Raw genomic sequence first — 19465 nt, 5'->3', positions numbered from 1 at the left:
ATATTCTCTTAAATCTACGTTTTAATTGGCAACGTCAAAAAAAAACAAACAGCCGAAGTGGATCATTTCAATTCACGACCGCTGATGGACCTTGGAAACAATTCGATGACGACTAAATTATATTTACAAAACAAAAAAAAAAACACTACTGCCAAAGACATTAAATTGAGATGATTTAGACAGTTTATTTCATCAAGGCCAAATACCCACGTAAATTTCAAATGTTTTAACACGTTGTAGTGAATACTTGTACAATATTGAGAACATATTTTGGGCTGTAAAAAAAGTTATTTCCAGACGTCACAATAAGTGCTTTACTACAGGGAGGGGAAAAACTGAAAAGCGCGATAAAAAGGGATTTAATAAGGCAAGTGGTGGAGTAGGAGGTGATGGATTGCTAATTCGTCAGTAGTGTGGGGCCAAAGGCATGTACTGATCATTCTCTGGCAAACAATGTTAAGTCATGCAATAATTGGTATGAGGTGGTTCGCAAGTAATAATAATAATAATAATAGATTTTATTTATAAGCGCCTTTCAAGACACCCAAGGACACTTTACAATAACAAAAAACACAAAACAATACGGGTTGAGCAGCGGCAGCCAAAACGCGCCAGCGTTCACTCAACCCGAAAGTCAGAAAGAAACAAGGGAGGGAGAGGGGGAGAAAAAAAAACCACGCTCGAACTACCCTCATTTGAGGATAATTTGAGTGAGGCAAAAAACTCCTGCACAAGCATATGACAGTTACAACAGGTCACAAGACATAAACAATGAAGACGGTGAAACAAGGGAATGTATGAGGGAGGGGGTGATGGTGGGGGACTAGCTTCCATGCGTACTTTCATCAGGGGAAGGTCGAGATAGCAGATGTTGTTTTGGTAGCAGGCTGCCCAAGAATTTAAGACAGCCTTGAGTCCGTGGCTTATGTCTCTTTAGTGGCGTCGATCAGCCAAATCCGTGATTTCAGTCAATATTTGAGCACGGATTCCAGTTTCTCCAAGTTCTTGACCATCTTGCAGAGACGCTCCAAAACCGCAACAGTTTGTGGTTGAGCACAGTCTGAGTCTGAGTGTTGGACATCCGCGTTACGCCATCCTTAGACCGGCAGCCTCTTCACTTCCAATAGAGCCGCTCCCGTCGGTTGAATTTTGCGATAGATCAGGAAACTGCCAACACTAAACAGCAGCATACCTGTTATCGGAAGGCCGAAAATGTAGATGTCATCCACATCCTCAACGGACAGTGTTGACAGGCACACCATTCTCCGCTTCCTCCAAGGATCTAGGGTGTACCCAGAAGCAAAAGTCCCTGAGGGGCAAGTGACACCCTTGGTCTGATTTCCCCCCCACTCTATGTTCTCTTGATGATTTTCTACAAAAACAGTGACTGTCTAAGGGTCGTGGTGTTTCATGATGTGCGCTAACTGCATACTTGGGATTTATTTTCACCATCACCATTAGTGCAAAATGATGACAAAGAGTGCTTGAGGGCAGTGGCAATAGTCATAAAACCATAACATGTAGTCATCATTATAAACACAAACTGAGGGAAAATTCAAAGAGTCAAGCATTTACAAAAACAATTCAGTAAAGTCTTTGCTGAGTAGAGCCAACCCCCGGAGTTATTGCCGGGTAGGTTCGAGTGATCCCGTCACCTGAAAGTGTATCCCATCCCCAGGTAGAGGTGACGGGATAAGTGGGCAGAGCCAGCAAAGGTACCAGCAACTGCCAAAGGTGTGACGCAAGTTCTCCAGAAGTCCAAGGTTATAGGGGCGGCGAGATGAGTACCACTCCCTTGTGGTTTGTCCCCGGAAAAGCAGGAAGAGATGGAAGAAGAAGAATGCAGAGACCAATAGGAAGCCCACGACACATGTGTCGGCAATGAAGGCAAAGGTGAAGGCACGTGCCGAGACCTGACCTGGTGGAAGAGAGGGACATCGACGTTACCAGGACTATGAGCATGACTCAGTCCATTTGGCACAACAAAACTTCAGAGAAAACAGAAGAGCATCAAACAACTGCAGGTCATTCAGAATGCTGCAGCTCCAGTTCTGACAAGAACAAAAAGATCAGAAAATATTACTTGAGTCTTAAAGTCTTGACACTGGCTCCCAGTCAGATGTAAAATAGATTTTTAAAGTATGGCTGGTCTATAAATCACTGAAGGGCTTAGCTCCAAAATTAATGATTATTTGCTAAAAACAATAATGTTGATCATTGAACATTAAATATCTTGTCTTTGTAACATAATCAATTAAATATAGGTTTAACATGATTGACAAATCATTTTGTTGTTCTTGGTGTTCATCACAACGTCCCAACTTCATTGGAATTAGGTTTATACAAACTTTTCAAGTTGCGCACAAAATGTTTGTAAAAAATATAGCTCTAGTTACGTACATGTTTCGTGATGCAAACCGTCTCAGCACAGATGAGCAAACGGATCCGTGCTGTGCGCCTCACGCTATTTTAACATCACTGGTTCCGTGCGTAACTCATTGCGATGGTTGTGCTGTTGTTTTCACTCTTAATCAGACCTCAGAATAATTTAAAGGTTACGGTTGGTTGTAAATGCTCCCAAACGCTCCATTAAACTCAATGTCTCTTCTACGGTAGCAAATAGAAAGCTGTTGTATCATGTGGGCAGTCAGAACCTCCGCTTATACAATACAATACAATACATGCTGATTTATATATGCACAAACATGCTTCTTTCAATCACAATTCTCACAGCGCCATGTACATTTTTGATTAATGCAAAATTCGAGGTCTGCTTACGATTGCCCATTTTTACAAGCAACGTTTGTACGTACAATAAATTCACCCAATCACAGAGGCCACGTTGTTATGAATGAATGCAGAAGCAGGTCCCATGTTGTGGCAAGCTTTGCCAATAAAAAAAAATATCAACATGAACGTTTCAGGTGACAAACAGCCAAGTGCGTTCGTAACGATGGGTTCCACTGTACCTGAAATCAGCATGACCCAGGGTATCAGCAGCAGCAGGACACTGTGCACAGTCACGCCTTCTTTCAGTATGACGATGAAGACCTCAGCGTTCATCAGCGTGGCGTACAGGAGACCCGACCACATGAACAGCAAGCAGCTCAGGAAGTACCGATAGTTGCGGAACCCCACGCATTGCCCAAAGAATACGCAGTGGTGGTCCCGCCGCAGCACGCACACTTTGCAATCGTAGCAGTGGGAACAGCGTGGAGGAGTGTGTGTCTCACACGCGTAACAGTACCTGTAGGATATTTTTAAAAACATCCAGGCCTCCTCTTAGATGGCAATTCTTAGATTCACACATATATGCCACAATGTTCAAACAAATGACAGTAGAGATAGCACCAAATCAGCAAGAGAACTTTTTTTTTTTTTTTTTTGTAATGATGATGACAACAACAACGTCAGAACTCTGAGGCCCATGAAACTGACCTCAAATGAATAGGTTTACGACAGCAAAACCGGCTCACCTCCATCCCTGACCCACACCATCCCCTCCCAGGAACACGCCCTTGATGCTGGAGCTAGTTCGGACAAATAGCACGGCGTTCCAGCAAATGTTGCAAAGCATAAAGTATTGGGCCAGCAGGTGCATGGATTTCCATCGAGAGGACCACTCCGTCTTCTTCTGGTCCGCCTGTAGCGGAGCCTCGACCAGCACCAGGTAGCTCACCTCCCCGGTAATGGAGAAAACCAGGAAGGTGTTGAAGATCACAGGGAGGTGGTAGCGCGTACTCTCAACCTTGCGAAACACGGTGGCTGCATAGCTCGTCATGCCTCCTGGCGATGCGATGCTCGCCTGTCAAGGGACGACAACAAACCGGAAGAACTGATTTGACACACGCACCGCGAAGGGCTAGCGAGCTCCAATAGCCAACGAGCCAGTCGGTTAGCTTTCGTAAACCGGATGTATGTTGGCTCAGATTTATTATAAAAGCGTGCATGGGGTATAACAAATCATAAATAATAGCCATTCGTGCGCACCTCTCTTGGTAAGGCGTTGGTTGTAGTTGCCGGATTGGCTGAACCGAGACGTTGAGACGACGTCACATCCGGGATCGTGGTGGGTAAATGTAAAATGTATATTTAAAATCTCTTATCTGCACAACAGCAATATAAGAAAATCACATCATTTCCAGAAGATATTTCTTTCACGTTTGGTGCACTTTATGGTGACGGTTGGGATTGCATAGAATGCCATTTAAATGTCGTGGGTAAAATCTGCGTTAAAACGAATAAACAAATTCAAACGTCACCTGCACATTCTACACATATAACTAACCAAACAAAACAAGAAAGTCACATTAAAGATTGGATTTGGTTTGACATTGCTTGTCTCATCGCCGCACACTGCAGTACTGTACATATATTTCTATAACAAATTCTGGTGTTATGTAAAAATACATCCCAGGTGAAACAGTTACATTCACAACGTTCCAGGCTGTCGAGAGTGGAGAAATTTGAATGTCAGCAAAAAAGAATAAATAATAAATAGCAATACATTTTCTGAAACCCATTTTCTTACTATAAATAAGTCAATAAAATGATGGGAAAACGATAATCTAGAACACAAACAAGAAATCAACAAATAACAAATTACAGTAAAGCAAATTTTTAAAATTTTAAACACCCATTTAGTACTTAAATGCATTGCTATTCTTCTGCTGACAAGACTTTAGTGAAGTAGTTTGTTCATATATATATATATATATATATACATACATACACACACACACACACACACACATACATATGTGTGTGTTCATATACACACCCACATATATGTATGTAGTCCTGCAGATATATTACATTGGCCACATGCCTGTACAGTATATGCAAATGTTCTGAACACAAAGCGGATTTCCTGCCTATACTCCCTCCCCCGATGTGACCTTAATCTCAGCAGTCTTTACAAATCTGCTGTCATGGCTGCATCTGAGGAGAATTTACTGTCACTTGGTCATCTGAATGGCCGGAATGTAAACACTTTCAGCATTTATAGAAATATGACAGGAAATATTCACAAAACAAGGTAAGATCCATGATTGCTCCCAGGGGTAACAGCTGTTGGCTCTGGATTTATTTATTTTTAACAGTATTACTTCCACAATGATCTTTCATCATGTTGCACACTTCTTCCACTGTCCAGTGCCCAAAAGCCAATTGCTTTAGAATATGAATTTTCATCTCAGAGGCACCAAATGCCATAAGTAGCTGAACTTTATCTTGTGTATTGTTACATACTTGTGGGGGAGTTAGTTATATTCTTGTTACCTTAACTGTCTGTTCATGTTCTCTTCAGTCAGATGATACATCTGTGTCAACGTTGGCAGGAACTGAAGGATAGAGAGCATGCTGCCCAACATCAGAACCAGGAGCTGCTGAAGCAGTTTGACAGGGCTCAAGACACACTGAGAGAGATGATGGCAGCCACTGCTGCCATGAAGACGATTCGGGTAGAGAGGCTGTGAAAACATCAAAGAGGCCTTAAAAAAAAAAAAATTAAATCCTGATCAATGGTTTGACCACTCTAGATGGAGTATGAACCATTTCTGGTTGAGAGCTCTCCCAACAGGCACAAACAACTGAGCGATAAAACACCATATCCCAAAAGTCAGGTAAAAACTGTACCATGCACTGCAAAAGTTTAAAAAAAAGTCCTTGAGGATTAATATCTACCAAATGAATCATTTTAACAGGTTGGTTGTAATTGTTAAGAACAGCAATCAACATTTAACATATAACTGACCATTTTTGACGGCTTACCTACTCACATCTTCGTTATGAAAAGCATCACTCGTGTCACTCACCACTTCATCTCGACTGTATCCTCCCTGGCTGATGCCAAGTGTTACCAGCAAGACCATCTGGCTTTTGGTCCTGCTGGTTATATTTTTTTATATTTTATATATATATTTAAATTTATTTTTTTTAATCCTTTGGTAGTTTTGATAAAAACAGCGTTTACATTTTTCTCTCCTCCCCTTCACTGATATACTGCCACTTTGTTTTGTTCACATTGCCCCAACAAGGTTGTTTTCCTAAAACAAGTCTGCACATCTGCAATAAGATGCAATTGTCCATTGCATGAGAAGGGTGGGGGCAGTCGAAACAATCCTGGTTCTAAAAATAATTGCTTTAAATTCAACAACTCTTGAGTGTTTTGTCAGTAGATCTCAGGGGCCCTAGGCAATCGCTAATGCTAAATTCCCCCCCCCCCCGAACTGAACATGAAAAATCTTTCCAACTTTTAAAAGCTATTAGTTGAATTGAAATAGAAAATTATCAACATATTAAAACATTACTGCCTTCTCCTATTTGCTAGTAGTTGAATCACTTACTCACAGGGTGTAGTACTGCCGTCCCAGTCCACATTGTATCAGTTGTTGCTGTTTATTATAGTGAATGTGTGTAGTGTGATATGAGTGCACAGGTATGTCTCTCCAACAGAGGATGGAAGAGTGCATGAATAGAGAGGAAGAATTTGTGTCCGCATCTTCTGTTGGTAAATCAGTATTTTTACAGGGTAAGTATAGAAAATAGGTGGGTACATCATTATTTGTTACTGTAGTATGTCATTTTCCCTGTCATTTGCAGCATGTGTGGTATCTTTGCATAGGTCATGGCAGAAAGCCACAGATAGATGCCGCTACCCAAGCGTACAATGGCCTCAGGGGTTCTTTTCCTCTCTACATGGACTCACTTTCCTCTCGGTCCCATTCAGACCAGACCATCACCGCTTCCGTATTGCCTCCGACTTTACTTCCATGTCCTCAGAGCTTCCAGCTCCAGCACCTCATTGCCACTCCATCACGTCAATGCAGGGCTAGGCAAAATCTACCAGGATGGGCTACCAATCAGGCTGATGGTCGCCACTCCCCTGTGGTGTCTTATCCAGAGGACGCAGTGACAAGCGGCAGCTCAAGGAGGAAGAATGTTCATCTATCCCAGGAGTTGGATTTTAAACCGGGTGTGATTAATACATTTACACGGCTTTGCTTTTTGTGTGTCACGCATCTATATACGTATCTTTGTGTCCTTATGTGTTTGTCATTCTCTGTTAAATAGTCCGTCTGTCCAGTGAGTGTGGTGAAAACAGAGACAGCAGCAGCAGCAGCACGGGGAACAGACAGGTTAAGAGTGAGAAGAAGAGGAGGAAAACAAACACCTCCTTGGAGCGAGACAGAAGCAATTCATTGGAGTAAGACTTTTCATTCTTTTTTTTTTTTTTTACACACTAAACAATCCTATTCTCTCATCATATGATTACTCACGTTTCCTTTCACTGAAGGCCCTGGTTGTGTACTCTAATGAAACTTGAGTTAAAAAAAAGACGCTCATCAGGCAATCACTTAGTCCAGTACAAGAGCTGTATCAAAAAGTATCAGCTCACTTTTTCGTCACACCATTGTAGAGGTATTACTTTTGTTTATTATTGTGGTTTTACATTACAACCACCCTACATTATTACCACAAGACATCATCATACTGTTTGAAATACTTTGGCCCTCTCGTCACTGTTAACCGAAGCACAAACCATTGCGATGCTACACAGGAAGAGGTTCCCTTGTTAACAGTTTATGCTGTGAATTGTAAACACATTAAGCCTTAATGAATAACTGAGTCCAAAAGAAGCGAGTGACCCTTTTCTTGCCAAATCGTGAGCCCCCAATAAGGCTTGCCACTTCTCCCTTTTTTTGCTTGTTTATATCGTAGAAACTCAGTGAACAGCTCAGTGTTATTCTATTGTAATGATGGTCATTGTGGTGGCATTTAGATAGCTTTTTTTTTCAAGTGGTACTTGGTGTAAAATGTTTGAGAATCACTGCCCCAAATAAATGGACTGCACTTGAATCAAATGGCATATTCAACTCTTTACGTTTCCAGATCGAAGACTTCCTCACCTGTAATGGCGCAGATATCGGAGAGTGAAGCATCATCACACAAAGGCAGCACCAGCAGCAGGATGAGGAGAAACATCACTGGACTCGCTGGATTACCAAGGAAGACCAGGAACGAGACACAAGAATGTGAAAGCCCAAAAAGCTGTTCTATCAGTGAAGTGCAAAGTGAACGTGAAGTGAGTCAGAGTCCTTTGCGCCAATCAGAGAGCAGCAGCAGGTGCAATTCATCATCCCGGTCTGAGGAGTCGAGCGGTGAAAGTGACAAGGCTGTTGAAGGAGTAAACAATAAAGGACTGGAAGAAGATGAAAAGGCAGACTGTAAAATTGATGGGAAAGAAGAGAGTGACATGGGGGAGGACAGTGAGGATGAAGAGACATCACCAGAAGATGAGCGGGAGAATGAGTCTGACGAAGATCAATGTTGCGACATTTCAGACGAGCTGTACAAGAACAGTAAAGAAGAGGATTCAGCTCAAGAAGAGGAAGAGGATGGTGATGGGAGTGAGGACAATATAGAAGAGGACAGGTCGGATGAAGAGGAGCAAATAAGTGAGGAGAGAGAAGAGAAAGATTCTGACGACATCATCATCATCTCACCTCAACAGAACAAGTTGAATTTGAATCTTTGAAGTTGGCTGAATTAAATTGCTTTTTCCATACTTGATAGAGGTGAACAAAATAGATGTGCTTTCAGGCCCAGGGTGCACTTTATCCTGCAAGAGTGTTCTGAAGATGACAACAGCAAGGAGGGATACAGAACAGGAACATCTGATGAGGACTCAAGTGAGTCAGGTGATGATGACATTGAGAATCTCCTTGCACCTCAACCTCAGACAAAGATAAGAGAGTAAGTCAACTAGAACAGATGGAGCACAGTAAAAAGCATGCATTGTTAAATGAATCTACCTCCATATTTTATTTTACAGAGAAAAAGCAGTCGAGGAACCGAAAAGTACAACCACCAAAGGTATCATCACAAAAATTAAGCCAAAATGCAAACTTAATAGTTTGTGGAGGTTCATTCAGGTTTTGTTTACTTTCCAGTAACCTGTAACATGGACATTTTCCGAGGAGAAACACACACAGATCGGCAAAGCGACTCTGATGAGTTTGACAATTTTTATGACTGATTGCTATTACAGTATTTATAGTTTCCCAACGCTCTTATCCTCCTATAAGGAGCCCACCTACCTAAAAAGTATGTGTGATCTCATGTTGTTGTAGCTATGCAAACAAAGTGGCATCATCCATTTTTTGTAAAAGGGTTGAAATTCTATAATTGATCAAAGGGATACTGGTAGTAGTCAGTTCTAAAGAGATATGGAAATATGTCGAGTGTGTAGTTGAAACTCCTGGACGAGCTTGTCAATATGACAACACAAACTTAGCTACCGTACTTTGCCTGGATGTAAGGGGAGGCTATTCATTTACTTGCCCCATTTGAAACATTTCAGGCTCTAATGAGATCAAAAACACAACTGGTTAAAAAAAAATTACATTTCAAAAATAATTGTTTTGTTTTGATTGTAGTATCCACTGCTGAACAACTTGACCCCCCCCTCACAGACTAAAAAAGCAAATATAAATATGTGGCATTTAGGCAGAATTCTCGCACGTTGTACGTATAACCTAATGTTGCAGTCATTGAGTATAAACTTTATACACAAAAACTCTCATACAGGTAACATTTTCGATTCATTGCTGCTGGATGGTCAGAAGAGCACAGTGTCAAAAGATGATCAGACTACCCCAGTACTTTATGGGAAAAAAAAAAATCTGTTGAATGGTTTTCAGAGGGCCAGGTGGTTGGTTTGAAACAGGCTTACATTTGTATTATTAGTCCTTATTTCAGTTAAATCTTCACAACCTGAGCCGCCAAACAGCGGCTGACTCGTCTGTTGTCGTCATCTGATGAGGCGGCGCGTTGAATAAGCAGCCTTCCATAGGTTCCGCCCACGTGGCCTTTAGTCAGGCGTCCGGGATTGACACATACACAGCCAATGACATCCTGCAGAGTTTCGATGGGTACATTAATAGAGAAGAAAAAAGGAAGGACACACTGTGATGAGGTTGTTCTGTACCTTAACAAAGTAGCGTAGCTCAGATGGAATGAGGAGAATGTCTGGTGTGAGTGGCATCTGACCGAAATTCTGGAATTTCTCATAGTCCATGTTCACATCCTCAACAGGTGGGTACAGCGGGTAGTAACTGACAGGAAAGCACAAAAACAGATTTATAAAACTCCAAGGATGATTGATAGGTTGAACCCCCCCACAATCCAACCTTCTCTGCGTCAGTATGTGCTTCAGAATGCGAGAAAATCTGTCCGGTCCAGTGCCACTGCAAAATGAAACAAGCATTTGTGGAGAGCAAAAGACTACATAGGACATTATTCGGACATAATAGGTAAAGTCCAATACATTTAACCCTATAATGCCATTCGTATCATATTTGATACATGCAATTTCATTATGTAACTCATTCTTTATAGTACATTAAATCATCTATCAAATTTGATATTGCAGGTTTAAAATATGATTTTCCCCAAATTTTCAGTTTTTGATGTAATCTACATAATGCTTATAAATGTGATACAACAAATATCTAAAACAAAATAATATGGCAAAAATATTTTTGTGGATTTCGTTGTAAGGGTTAATGAACATCTCAGTTCCCAAAAATCAGATTTTTCTGGCTATTCCTTGATGGGTCAGGCATTAAAGGGTTAATATCATTATATCCTCAGCTGTGAAGGCAGCATGCACAAGTGTGTAAAGCGGTGATTTTTAACATCTTCATTTTTTTAAAATATGAGAGGTCGCATACATAATGAAGGGGGGAAAAAAATCAAGTGTGTTTATTGCTCTCCAAGTGTACTGTATGTGTGGACTGTCCTCGAGATGATCAACATGCCATGTTTTTAAAAGAGGTGATTAAAGTATATAGTCTCTCAGAAGAGGTCATGTGCCCCCCACCCCCCCAAAAAATACATGCTATTTTTCCAAACGCGACAATATGCTGCCTGCTCACAAGCTGATCTCCTCCGCACCCAAGTGGAACAGGATGTCAGTGGAGGTCAAGCCAAAGGTCACACCCTCAATCAGCAAGGTGCAAGGATCAGGAACGAGGGTCACGCGCTGCGGGGATTAAAATGATTTTAGGTTTGTCTATATTTGAATAAAGACTCTTTTTTTTTTTAATTAGACAAAGGTGCGTATCTCACGGGGTTCTTGCTGAGGTTGGGCATGGGGAAGGGTGGCTGTGGGTAGATGTAATGATGGTGGACGTCTCTCCGGGAGGGAACAAACACCAGGCGACAGCCGACACTGCAACAAGAAAACAAGCATCGGGAAGCTGTGCTTGAAAACTGAATGCTAATTCAGACAGACCATTTTCAATTATTTTGATATATTGAGAATTTCTCCATTGCGAGACTAATAAAGGTTTTCTTATATTGTGAAATATATAGTTTATACTGTGTACTTTGTTGCTGTGATGTGTTTACTTCTTCAACATGGGACTAATAAAGGATAGTGTGGGGGTTCTTATTTTACAAGAGCTAGAACTCCACTGTTTGGCGGAAAAAATAAGGATGTCCAGTTTCATTTTATTGGGATTAATCAATTTACATTAAGGACTTTCCGAGACTCATTTGAGGCATTCTTTAATGTAGAGAAAATGCAAGCAAGCACAGGTAGAACATGCAAAGTCCACAGCCTGAGCTGATATACAAGCCTTCAACTAGGAGGCAGATTTGCCAACAACTGACTGCACTTCAACAAGGTATTTATATAGTGTCGTGGATGCTGTTTAAAAGGCTTATGATGTTGAGTGTGGACAGATAATGAAACATACGATTTTGTGCCTTCCACGATGCTTTCGATGCATCTTGAGAAAATGGCTTCAAAAGGCTCAGTCACCTGGGATTTCTGTTTGAGGAAATTGAGAACTCAACTGTATTTACAGAACACTTTAAAACAACCACTGCTGTATACAAAGTGCTGAACATGGAGCAAATAACATGATGTGACCAATGTAAATTTTTTCTTTGACTATGCAAAATGACATCTAGTGGTGAGCGTACCTCAATTTGTTCGTGTTTAGAGTCAACAAAAGGGCCCAGCTGCAGAAAAGAATCCAGGTTCAACAGTTAATCATTCATTTGAAAAATTGATTTTTGAAGATGTGCAAGCGCTGTAACCCAGATGAAAGAGGATTTACAAGTATGCAGATGTCAGGGCGATCCCTTCCAATAACATGGATCAGGTCCAGGAGAGGTTCAAAGTTCAGGCTGTCAGAAGGTGTGTAAGGTCCACAAGCTACAAGCACACTGACAGGCTCTGGAATTGCATGGGATCACAACAGAGAATGAAAATAATATTTTAATTTAGATTCACGATGAAGGTGAAACTAGGGGCGGCCGAGCTGCACTTTGTCAACAACCAAAAAAGCAACCGATAACCTCCTGCATCCTTCCTTACCTTCAGCCGGCTCCATTTTCCCTGCTGATGAGTAGAAGGGAAGTGGGACTCCCTGGAAAAGAGAAAAACATCACCATGATCAAAACACATTGATAGAGATGAGCTATGGTTTCAAAACGATGAAGCTGAAGATGTCGTGTAGGGTATTAACTCGAGCTGACCTCATAGAGTTTAGAAACCACCAGTTTCCGTCCTGTTGTGTTCATTCCTTCCATTGCCACCACCTGGAGAACGGCAAATGTTTAGAAAGCTCAAGAGTGTTTTTCAAAACATTTTTCCACCAAGCAGTCCAGTCCACTCCTGGTTGCCATGTTACAATTTTGGAACAGCAAACACTGATGTGGTTGTTTTGTCCACAAGAGGTTGTGTTGGCGTAATGGTGTTAAATAGTGAATAGAACTATTTAGTACAGTGCTACATAACAGTATCCATAAACAATGAACCCATTTTTTGTTCACTCTCAGTTTATTCGCTATATCAAGTCAAGTATCAAGTACAACTTTATTGACAAATGTGTTATATGTGTAACATACAGCACAGATGAAATTTCCTCCCTCTTAAACAGACAACAAGCTTTGTTTTTGTTTTTATATGTTTTTAATACTATGTTTTATATTCATTTCTTCGCGATCCCATTCTTGCTGTCACACCAAAGAGCAGATTCACTCTGTCTCAACCAATCATCACATTGCATTGTGTACACCTTCATCCTTTAGTATGATGGTTGAGACCAGATGTGGGTGGAGTAGCCAAAATGTGTACTCAATGTGGAGCATTTTTACTTTATAATATGACTTAAGTCAGGGGTTGGCAACCCAAAATGTTGAAAGAGCCATATTGGACCAAAATAAACAAAAAACATACTGTATGTCTGGAGCAGCAAAAAATAAAAAAGCTTTATAATGAAGGCAACACATGCTGTATGTATCTATATGAGCTATATTAGCCTGCTATCAACATGACTAAGTTGGCTACAAATACACAAACAACAAGCATTCATGATTAAAAGTTTTTTTTTCCCCCTGCAGTTCATCCCATAGAGGAGGGGTGCCCAAACTTTTTTGATGGAAGATCTACTTTTCGATCAACCAACCTCCCGCGATCGCCCCGTTACCGCACACACTCACACTTACACACGCACGCCGTAATGAGCAACAGCCAGAACGGCCGCTAAGATGAACGAGGCACGGGACAAACGTTCGCAGCGTGCCAACTATCGTAGCTCACGTGTACCGTTTAAAAATGATTCTCTTGGCCGCCCAGATTCACATTCTTAGCAAGTACCCTCGGTGAATTGGACATGAAAGGCAGCTGTTTTTTAAAAATTTTTTAACAACAGCCCCCTGACTGACATCACGCCCTGCTAATAGAAACGTGTGTCGCAGGCTACGACGCAAATATTCGTTGACGAAATGTTGACATTTAATATTTATTCAACACATTTTACTGGAACTCTTAACTTAAAGTGAGTTTTCTGTCAAAGAAAGTGAGTCCGTAGAAGTTATAAAATATATGCACGTCATGGCGCATGGTGAGGATGGTAACACCTCAGCCCCAATTTGAGCAAGAAAAACAATGATTTGTTTGTTTTACCTGTTACTAGACATTGGCACCGAGAAATTAACAAAACATTTTTATTTGGAAAACATACTTTTTTTTGGGCAAGATAATCGAAGTTGGATAATTTCCCACGGCGCACAAGTGTGACACGGCACACTGTTTGAGAATCACTGAACTCGCTGAGGAGACGTTCTCTCTGGAGCAACCGGCTTTCGTTCTGTTGCCAGGCTAACGACAGAGGTTTGAAACACTGCGCAGATGGGCTTCATTTAAAACTGTACTGCTCAACAGTTGAGTTAAAGCCCTTGAGCTGGCAAACTAACTATTAACACACACGTAACAAGTTATGTTTGAAGGAACCAAGTTCTGTGTTAACAGCCTGACAACCCACTTGCGACCACACAAAGCATGCACACTCCCCACATAGCTCTCTTAAAGAGACAGTGCACAGTATTACAAGATTTAGTTTCTGATCCCAGGGGAAATTTGGGATTCAACGCCCACTCGAAACTCCAGCGATTTGTACACAGCTCTAGTACTTAGAAACCGTTCAGAGTGTATTTTTGACATGGAAAACAAAAAGCAGAACTGTCCTAAAGTTGGAAACACGCCTTATGTGCACACTTTAGTCAGTTAAACATTCCCATGTGAGAATTATTGCTGTGTGAGCTCTCGGTCGGACACTGGCCAGTCTCCAAACCAGCTCCTTGGCAAACTCGGTTACTTTAGGTGGCCCATTTAACCTGCTGCACACCGTCTTAGTGCAAAGGCAAAGGAGAAACCACCAAACGGTGTTTAGTCATCAATAATCGCAGTCACGAGGAGGGCAACGTGCTTCAACAAACCCCTTTATAGTAGCTGTGATTGAACTCACCTGGCCAGGAAACAGGGAATACTCCTGGAGCTCTGACAGGTCCACACGGACTTGCTGACCACCTTGCTCTTGTCCCGCTTCCAACAAAACAGACTGTGCGTTCAATTTGCCATTACTGTCACAGCACACCTGACCCAAAACTGAAATGCGGTCCTACGAAAAGGACAAATACAGCATGAGGGAAGCAGCAATGATGTACCGAAACATTTACACCTGCATAATTCAATGATGCCAGAGAGGTCATGATTAACAATGTCCTGGTTCAAAGATCATGCTTTATTTTGAAAACATCAAGATATTTTTTGAATATTTCTTCATAGTTGTTTGCCATGGTGTAGGGCTATCACCATTTCAAATTTTTAGATTTGATTATCCCACCGATCAACCAAATAAAATTGGATTTTGTATTAAAAGTAAATATCTCCCGAAAACTGTTTATTAACTAATTTATGTGGCATATTTGGCACTGTTTAGTGATTAAAAACAACACAACAATGAAGCAATATCACACAAGAGAGAATGATGACTTGCCAACAATATGAAATTGTTTCAGTGACTGGTTCGTTCATTGTTTTCCCAAAGTAAAAGCAGATGTTTGTAAGCGTCTTATTTTGATTAAACACAAAAAATAGTCTGCTTTCATGAAGGACTACAAAAACCAGAAATATTACCGCTGAAAGTGGACAATTTTAAGTAAAAGAATGTTTTTCAAGTATTACAATAGTTGTTGATTATTTTTGACACCTATACTGTGGTGTTGAACTGTGTAGCATCAATCGCAGCAGTAGCTTTTTACCCTCCAAAATATTAGTAATTGACTTCTTTTTTTTTTTTAATGCTAGTGAAGTTCAACATCACTGAGCATTATCTTGAAGGAGGATTTTTTTTCCTTTTTACACAACTCAGGTTGGCGCACATTCCATTGGGTGGGTGTTCCAAATGAAGTGCCAAACGAGTGCATATTTAACACAAATGCAAATCCACACTATATATTAGATGAGAAATTGGAGAGGAGGGGGGGGGGGCAGACATCCTTTGAGATTAAGCACAAGGCGCCTTGGGAAGACAATTTACAGCAAATATATAAATAATAAATAACAACATGCCATAACATTTTTTAAAAAATCCACAATGAGTGTTTGTTCTTATACTGCACCTGCGCTGGCAGTGAGACTGGAGAAAACTCTTCAATGTTGAAATGTGACCCGAGTTCTTCTCCCAGATCCTCAATCTTCTCAGTCAACACTTTAGAAAAAGGCCAACAAGAATAGGTTTATGTGAGTATCATGTTGGGAAAAAAAAAGATACGAGATGCACCAGTGTAAAAATTATGTACGGTTACTATGCATTGTGATTCACTTCATTGAATGTTGTTCAGACTGTCAGTTGGTGACGGCAGTGCAGCATGAGATTGAAAAGTGAACTTTTTTGCCCATCAAATTAAACTCCACTTGAAATATTAATTACGTGCAGTTTGCAGCAGATAACAAATGACAATAACCTGATAGTAGAACAATTCACACAATAAAATCTTATCTATCATCTTCGAAATATATATTGTCATATTGACCAGCTGTACTTACATCTAAAATGTAAATTAATCCAATAATAGGTAATCGTGAACAAAGACCTTTTTACCGATGTGTCAAACGGCCTTAGTGTAACACCAACTATTGGCAAGGAAGACTTAATGGATACCTATAACGGTACTCGCTCATCCCTACAATTTACAATAGGTGTTAATGTGGTCAATGTGAGCGATATTGTATACAGTGTGACGTGAATGTTTCCTTTTGATTTTTTTTCCCTCACCATTCCGAATATCACGCAGTCTCTGGAACATGTACTTGTAGCTGCAACGGAGGGAATTCTCCGGCCCTTCCAGCAGCTCCAGCTGCATCACTGCATCAGAAGCCCTCCTGCCAGCCCAACGTGTACCCTGCACAGCCCCAAACGAGACCACCACCTCTCCTTTCCCTCCACGTTGGCTGTACTTCTGTGAGGGAGTGGCACTGCAGTGACGAGGGCAATAAAAGTCCATTTCTATAGACGTCAATTTTGAGGTTGTAGGCTACTTAAATACTTGGGTTAAATTCAATGTGGAACAAATACAAAACGATGACTAGAATACACTGTAGATAACATTTAAAAAATGCATTATATTAGAAACATTCAAAATTCAGATTAAAATCAACAGCGGAAAAACAAACAAGCAAAAAAAAAAACACTTTGCGGGCATGTGAACTATTCTGTAGGATATGTAGTGAAACAAAAACATATATGATCCCTGATTCTGGTATTTGATGCGGATTTCAAAGCTCTTCGCAAAGGTGAGGTGCAGAATATTTCATTTACATGTAGTTTTTATCTCGACAGCTAAATGTCGTGGTCAGATAGGCTATGCTCACACTGCAGGACATGATGTCAATTTAAGATTTTTTTTTTCGTTAAATCCACTATTTTTATGTTCTCATTCAAATGATAAAACATATGTATCATCTAATGTTACTTGAACGCGTCCGTGATGTAATACGCAGGCGCACAAAGCATGACGTCAAGTGACACACGCAATTAGGTGTAGGGGCTCATTTTTTATCATCTTATATAGACAAGGGAGCGATGCGGGAGGCAGTGGAATTATTATTAAGATATCCTTTATTTTATATTCCCTATATTATGGGGAAATGAAGCAACACTTCCCCTTCTCTTCATTTCATGGAGACGTCCAGTAAAGATGATGTCACGTTATTGCCGCGCGTAATAAAAAAAGAACTGTCTGTGTGTTTGAATTAGGGATATTAACATACTGTATGCAGAATGTATACAATATCCAGATCAAGTGGCTGGTTGACATTTTAAATTTTGTTCTTCCTTAAACTCAAAGTTTGGCAAAAAGCGTTTGCACTTTGTAAGCAATGAAAATAAGATCAATCATTATTATTATTACATCAATTTGCCCTAGAATGACAAAGAGAATAGTGATGTATATTATTTTATAAGCACAATGTTCTACAGTGTTTTGGTTTTGCAGATAATTTCCTAAAATCCTCCTTCATTCGTACACTAATTTGCTTTTTAACTGGTCATTTTAGGTTGTTTTTTAAATGCCCGCGGAATCAAGATTATTACTTGAGGAATAATGAAACACTAAGAAGAATTTCAAACACCCAGATGGAAATCTGCACATCACCTCTCCGTTGATATCGCCGCTGCTGTCACTGTTTAGCTTTTTGAATGTGGATGAAGACTGTTTATGGTAGAGTACCTGGGAGAAAAGGACGAAGGAGATAGCAGGACACCGGGACTGGCCAACAAGGCTGAGCTCTTCTTTGAATGAGGATTTTCTGGAGTGGTTAGCGTTCGTTTCTGGGAGCCCTGCATGCAAGCGCACAAACTCAGGGAGTGTATGACACAGACACTAAGTGGACACATAAAGAAAACAATTTCAAGTAGAGCAAAATATTAAAGTGACAACTAACCTTTGCAGGAGTAGAGTAGCAGTCCAGTAGATGATCCTCTTCTTCTTCAGCTTTAATACTTAAGTTAACAAGTTAAGGTCTGTGATGTGATGGCCTGACATGTCAATCCAAAAAAATTGATGGGATCGGTTTCTTAAAAAAAAAAAGGATACATATCCTGTATTGTGTTAATGTCTCTAGGTCTGTTTCGCTCTTCTCTCTTGAAGCTTTGTTTGGATTTAATCCTCTTGTTTAACACCTATACAGATAATGAACAACGTTTCAAAATCAGCAACCTAATGACAATGTACTTTAAGACAAAAAAAAGATCAGGCGCGTTATTTACGGAATTGTTTATTGTAATTACCTCGTGTTCAAATTGTTCCAGGGTGTCCACAGAAAGCAACAGTCCATTTTTAGTGGTGCTGTACGCAACCCACTCCAAAACCCACTCATCTGCTTGGATCCTGTTGCAAACGCATTGCTCTACCACTAAGGGACACAAGAGACAAACAACACAACACACTTGAAATGTTTTGTTAATGTAAAACTGCAAACAATAACTGAGCAGAAAACAAATGGTCGCGACCCAGCGTAACGAGTGGAGAGGAATTATCTTAAATTCGCTGCTTACTTTTGTCCAAGGCGGAGTCATCGTTACAAGCTATGCAGAACATTTCGAGTTCTGATTTCAAGTCTTCTGATGTTACCTGTGACATCGTTGTACGTTCTTGAGTCGACGAGGAAAACAAGAGCGAAAAGTAAGGGCACAATTCGAGGTAATGGTTAAGCGACTAGCAGTTGCGTCAATCGGAAGTCATAGCACCAGTCCAATCTTTGGAAATAGACACTTCGACATAACTACAAACTTGAATTTAACTCTGAGAGCACCCGCCATTCGGATATTTGGTCAGAAGTGAAGGAAGCCCGTTTCATTTTACCGCGAAAATACGCTTTTGCGCTTCCTCCCTTTCCGCTAGTTTTCCTTTTTGTGCTGGCGGGTGAACGGCAGAAATTGGACGCATTACCGCCATCTGCTGTTTCGGAGTGCATATCACACATTTCATTTCAAACCATCCATTTTATATACTGTATAGTATACAGTATATAAAATGGTTCCAGCATTTTTTAAATTTTATATACAGTATACAGAGTATACTGTATATAAAATTAAAAAAATCA

General features: G+C 40.6%; 3 protein-coding genes across 7 annotated transcripts; 1 reads left to right on the top strand and 2 right to left on the bottom strand.

The window, feature by feature from the left end:
* Positions 1 to 3: 3 nt before the first annotated feature.
* Positions 4 to 4952, bottom strand: zdhhc24 (zDHHC palmitoyltransferase 24). Of its 3 annotated transcripts, none has more exons than XM_086137147.1 (4): positions 3991 to 4648; positions 3477 to 3805; positions 2970 to 3247; positions 4 to 1918 (listed from the first exon to the last, which is right to left on the bottom strand). In XM_086137147.1, exons 2-4 carry the CDS (start codon positions 3779 to 3781, stop codon positions 1623 to 1625), a joined length of 879 nt encoding a protein of 292 aa, XP_085993273.1. In that variant the 5' UTR covers positions 3782 to 3805; positions 3991 to 4648; the 3' UTR covers positions 4 to 1622. The 3 variants fall into 3 exon arrangements, with proteins under 3 accessions (XP_085993273.1, XP_085993283.1, XP_085993292.1); XM_086137166.1 differs by having other exon boundaries at positions 1769 to 1988; positions 3991 to 4952; XM_086137157.1 differs by lacking the exon at positions 3991 to 4648 and having other exon boundaries at positions 3477 to 3982.
* LOC147208547 (uncharacterized) lies at positions 4902 to 11374 on the top strand. 2 transcript variants are annotated; one of them, XM_086137132.1, is made up of 10 exons: positions 4902 to 5038; positions 5309 to 5462; positions 5541 to 5624; positions 6457 to 6532; positions 6626 to 6976; positions 7075 to 7207; positions 7894 to 8520; positions 8605 to 8757; positions 8837 to 8877; positions 8955 to 11374. In XM_086137132.1, exons 1-10 carry the CDS (start codon positions 4932 to 4934, stop codon positions 9038 to 9040), a joined length of 1812 nt encoding a protein of 603 aa, XP_085993258.1. In that variant the 5' UTR covers positions 4902 to 4931; the 3' UTR covers positions 9041 to 11374. The 2 variants fall into 2 exon arrangements, with proteins under 2 accessions (XP_085993258.1, XP_085993249.1); XM_086137123.1 differs by having other exon boundaries at positions 8593 to 8757.
* pola2 (polymerase (DNA directed), alpha 2) lies at positions 8798 to 19254 on the bottom strand. Of its 2 annotated transcripts, XM_086137111.1 has the most exons (18): positions 18918 to 19254; positions 18651 to 18775; positions 18457 to 18542; positions 18305 to 18362; positions 18091 to 18200; positions 16638 to 16837; positions 15982 to 16070; positions 14826 to 14978; positions 12553 to 12615; positions 12392 to 12443; positions 12132 to 12250; positions 11995 to 12033; positions 11766 to 11839; positions 11134 to 11236; positions 10941 to 11047; positions 10194 to 10250; positions 9992 to 10118; positions 8798 to 9918 (listed from the first exon to the last, which is right to left on the bottom strand). In XM_086137111.1, the coding sequence occupies exons 1-18, from the start codon at positions 19000 to 19002 to the stop codon at positions 9763 to 9765; spliced, it is 1803 nt and encodes a 600-aa protein (XP_085993237.1). In that variant the 5' UTR covers positions 19003 to 19254; the 3' UTR covers positions 8798 to 9762. The 2 variants fall into 2 exon arrangements, with proteins under 2 accessions (XP_085993237.1, XP_085993228.1); XM_086137102.1 differs by having other exon boundaries at positions 9992 to 10250.
* Between the last annotated feature and the right edge of the window lie 211 nt (positions 19255 to 19465).

The sequence above is a fragment of the Hippocampus guttulatus genome, chromosome 2 (genome assembly GCF_054856545.1).
Source record: "Hippocampus guttulatus isolate MCC_2025c chromosome 2, RoL_Hgut_1.0, whole genome shotgun sequence".
NCBI classification, from domain to species: Eukaryota; Metazoa; Chordata; class Actinopteri; order Syngnathiformes; family Syngnathidae; genus Hippocampus; species Hippocampus guttulatus.
This window is presented reverse-complemented; position numbering and strand designations above follow the sequence as displayed.

Excerpts from the sequence above, each read along its gene's own strand:
- zdhhc24 (XM_086137147.1), bottom strand. The coding sequence starts at position 3,781 with ATGACGAGCTATGCAGCCACCGTGTTTCGCAAGGTTGAGAGTACGCGC. Across the intron at positions 3,248-3,476 it reads GGTGTGGGTCAGGGATGGAG|GTACTGTTACGCGTGTGAGA; the intron begins GTGAGCCGGTTT and ends AATATCCTACAG. Across the intron at positions 1,919-2,969 it reads CTGGGTCATGCTGATTTCAG|GTCAGGTCTCGGCACGTGCC; the intron begins GTACAGTGGAAC and ends CTCTTCCACCAG.
- LOC147208547 (XM_086137123.1), top strand. The coding sequence starts at position 4,932 with ATGGCTGCATCTGAGGAGAATTTACTGTCACTTGGTCATCTGAATGGC. Across the intron at positions 6,977-7,074 it reads GGAGTTGGATTTTAAACCGG|TCCGTCTGTCCAGTGAGTGT; the intron begins GTGTGATTAATA and ends TCTGTTAAATAG. Across the intron at positions 8,521-8,592 it reads ATCTCACCTCAACAGAACAA|ATGTGCTTTCAGGCCCAGGG; the intron begins GTTGAATTTGAA and ends TGAACAAAATAG.
- pola2 (XM_086137102.1), bottom strand. The coding sequence starts at position 19,002 with ATGTCACAGGTAACATCAGAAGACTTGAAATCAGAACTCGAAATGTTC. Across the intron at positions 16,071-16,637 it reads ACTGCGTGATATTCGGAATG|TGTTGACTGAGAAGATTGAG; the intron begins GTGAGGGAAAAA and ends CTTTTTCTAAAG. Across the intron at positions 11,048-11,133 it reads CCAACCTCAGCAAGAACCCC|CGCGTGACCCTCGTTCCTGA; the intron begins GTGAGATACGCA and ends TAATCCCCGCAG.